The sequence below is a fragment of the Echinops telfairi genome, unplaced genomic scaffold (assembly GCF_000313985.2).
Source record: "Echinops telfairi isolate 266 unplaced genomic scaffold, ASM31398v2 ScPeMD7_7458;HRSCAF=8496, whole genome shotgun sequence".
Classification (NCBI taxonomy): Eukaryota; Metazoa; Chordata; class Mammalia; order Afrosoricida; family Tenrecidae; genus Echinops; species Echinops telfairi.
The window spans coordinates 45,476,246-45,478,545 of NW_022111358.1; the positions used below are offsets into that span (position 1 = coordinate 45,476,246).

Below are 2,300 nucleotides of genomic sequence, written 5' to 3' on the forward strand. Positions count from 1 at the left end.
GAGAAGATATTCCAGAAAACCCTGGTAGCTACATGCAGGGGTCTCTGGGAATCTTCCATCTCCCACACTCCTCCCACCTCCCTTACAGGGACAGGGGCTCATCAGGGCACCAAGGGACACAACCGCTGACCTCCTCGTTCATCTGACCTCCTAGTTTGTCCAGGCAAATATCACTTGGGGACTTAATTCAAAACAAGAGGAGCGATTCGGGGGGCTGAGAAGACCCAGGGCAGCCCCCTCTGACCTTGAACATCACAAGGCTCCCTAAGGCTTCTGGTGGGAGAGGCATGCCCCAGTTCCTGCCTCAGTTTCCCCAAATGGGCTCCAGCCAACCCCTAAGGAAGCCCCTAAACTCTGAGCCAGTTTCAGGGAAGACAATTTGGGCTGGAGGTGGCTAGTCCGTGCTGTCATCCAGGGTCGGTGCTGACCCTGGCTGGAGACCCAGATGTCCATAGTTCTGGTCTGGTCCCCACTTGGGCCTGGGGACCAGCTGTAATTTTTGAGCCTCTCTGGAAAGTCAAGGGGGAAGCAGGGTCATCTGTTTCTGGTGACTAAGGGCGTAGGGGCCTGTTCTGAGAGCCGTGTGCCCTGGCTGCATTTGTGCTCACATCTAAGAACATGGGCACATACATATGCAAACTGTGCAAACTGCTACCCATTAGGTCTCATCTGAGATTTCTGAGAATCTCTGAGCAGGGTGGGGTCTGGACGAGGGTCCCCAGTCCAAGAAGAAGCCCCAGGGCCCTACCCACCCCGGGAAAGTGTCAGGAGCTGCTTCAGAAGTTGCTGCCCTCAGGATGAGGGTCAGGTCTGGCCTGGGCTGGACAAAGAGGCAGGACGAAAACAGGAAGCTGCACAGGAAGGCGGGAAGGCCAGAGGTTGCAAGGCCCTGGCTTGGGGAAGGTACTGGACTCACTCATCCCCAACCCAGAGAGAAAGCACTGCTCAGAGGTGGGCCCTCCCTGTGGACAGCAGGTCTGTGTGTCCTGAGGACACTGAGTGGGGAGGTCTGGGGTGACCCTCTGGATTAGTTCCATAGCCCTGAGTTACCCAAGCCCAGAGTCCCAGGCTTTGGCCACGGAGGGTCCCCTTCCCACCAGGCCCAGGCTGGTGTTCGACTCCCGCTTTGGCCTAAGCAGAGCCATTGTCCTAAGCTTGGGCATGGAAGAGCCCTGTGTGCCAGCCTGCCCCATTGGAGGGCTGCACTCTGGGAGAGAAAGACTTTGGGGAGGGGGCTGGCACAGGTAGGAACATAGCTAACCCAGTTAGCTGGGTCCCAGGTGAGCTGGTCCTGCCAGCCTGGCTACTGAGCCAGTGACCCAGAGAACATTCCTCCAGCAAGGTGCTTCCTCCCCAGGTAGGTAAACAGTGCCTCCCTCCCTCCCTCCCATGTGGTCCCCTCCCTGCCCCCAGCTGGCCTGGAACCCTCCACCCCAAGAAAGCCAAGCTCAGGCCTAACCCAGAGCTGGAGCTGCGGGTGGGAACAGCCAGAACCCAGTTTCTATCCAGACTGGGTCCCTTGAGGCCTTGAGCAATTGCTGGACACCTGGCCGGTCTGGGGTGGGGACCAGAGGCCCCTGCTTCCAGCTGGCAGTTAGGAAATGGTTCCCCCATCCCACTGTAACAGTCGGGAACAGGAGAGAACCTGGGGGCTGGTAGGAGGGGGATCCAGATGACAGCAGGTCCTGATTCTCAAAAGCGGGGAGTGGGGGCACAGAGCAGCTTGGTTCCGGGTGGAGGAGAGAAGGGAAGCTGGGCCAACTGGGGGCACAGAGAGGCGGCAGACCATGACACTTGTAGATTAGGCATGCCCATGCCCATGCCAGCAGGCAGGGATGGCCAGGAGACCAAGAGCAAGCAGAGGGTCCCCAGCCCTGACCCAGAGGGTGCTGAAGCAGCCTCTCCACGGCTGGAGCTGGAGGGGTAGCTCCCAAGCCAAGAGGGTCTAGAGGGAAAGCTAAGCCAGGTGGGCGTTGGGGCAGGCCTCTTGCCAGGCAGCCGAGCTGCCGCCACTCTGCGACTCCCCAGGAAGACCTGGGCCTTCCCAGCGCGGACATCGCCCGAGGCCAGGCCGCCACGCACCAGCTGTTCGGGGCCCAAGCAGGCGCCCGGCGGCGGCTTTGTTTGCATTGATCAGCGGGGGCCGAGCGCCGGGGACCCGCGGGCACAGGGGCAGAGCGGGGTGCTGGGAGGGGAGGTTGGTTGGGAGGCAGGGCCGGTGGACGGAGGGGGGTGGTGGGCAGGGGCGGACAGCCGCGTCGCCCGCTCGGGGACAGGCACACGTCAGCCTAAAGTGGCAG

The 2,300-nt window shown here is 61.1% G+C and overlaps 1 protein-coding gene across 1 annotated transcript in view; it reads right to left on the reverse strand.

Annotated features, from left to right (window-relative positions):
* Positions 1–2,130, reverse strand: part of HID1 (HID1 domain containing) — a 16,069-nt gene extending 13,939 nt beyond the window's left edge. The window contains exon 1 of the mRNA XM_045299494.1: positions 2,014–2,130. Coding sequence (XP_045155429.1) covers positions 2,014–2,130 — 117 coding nt within the window. The remainder of the gene's footprint in view (positions 1–2,013) is intronic.
* Between the last annotated feature and the right edge of the window lie 170 nt (positions 2,131–2,300).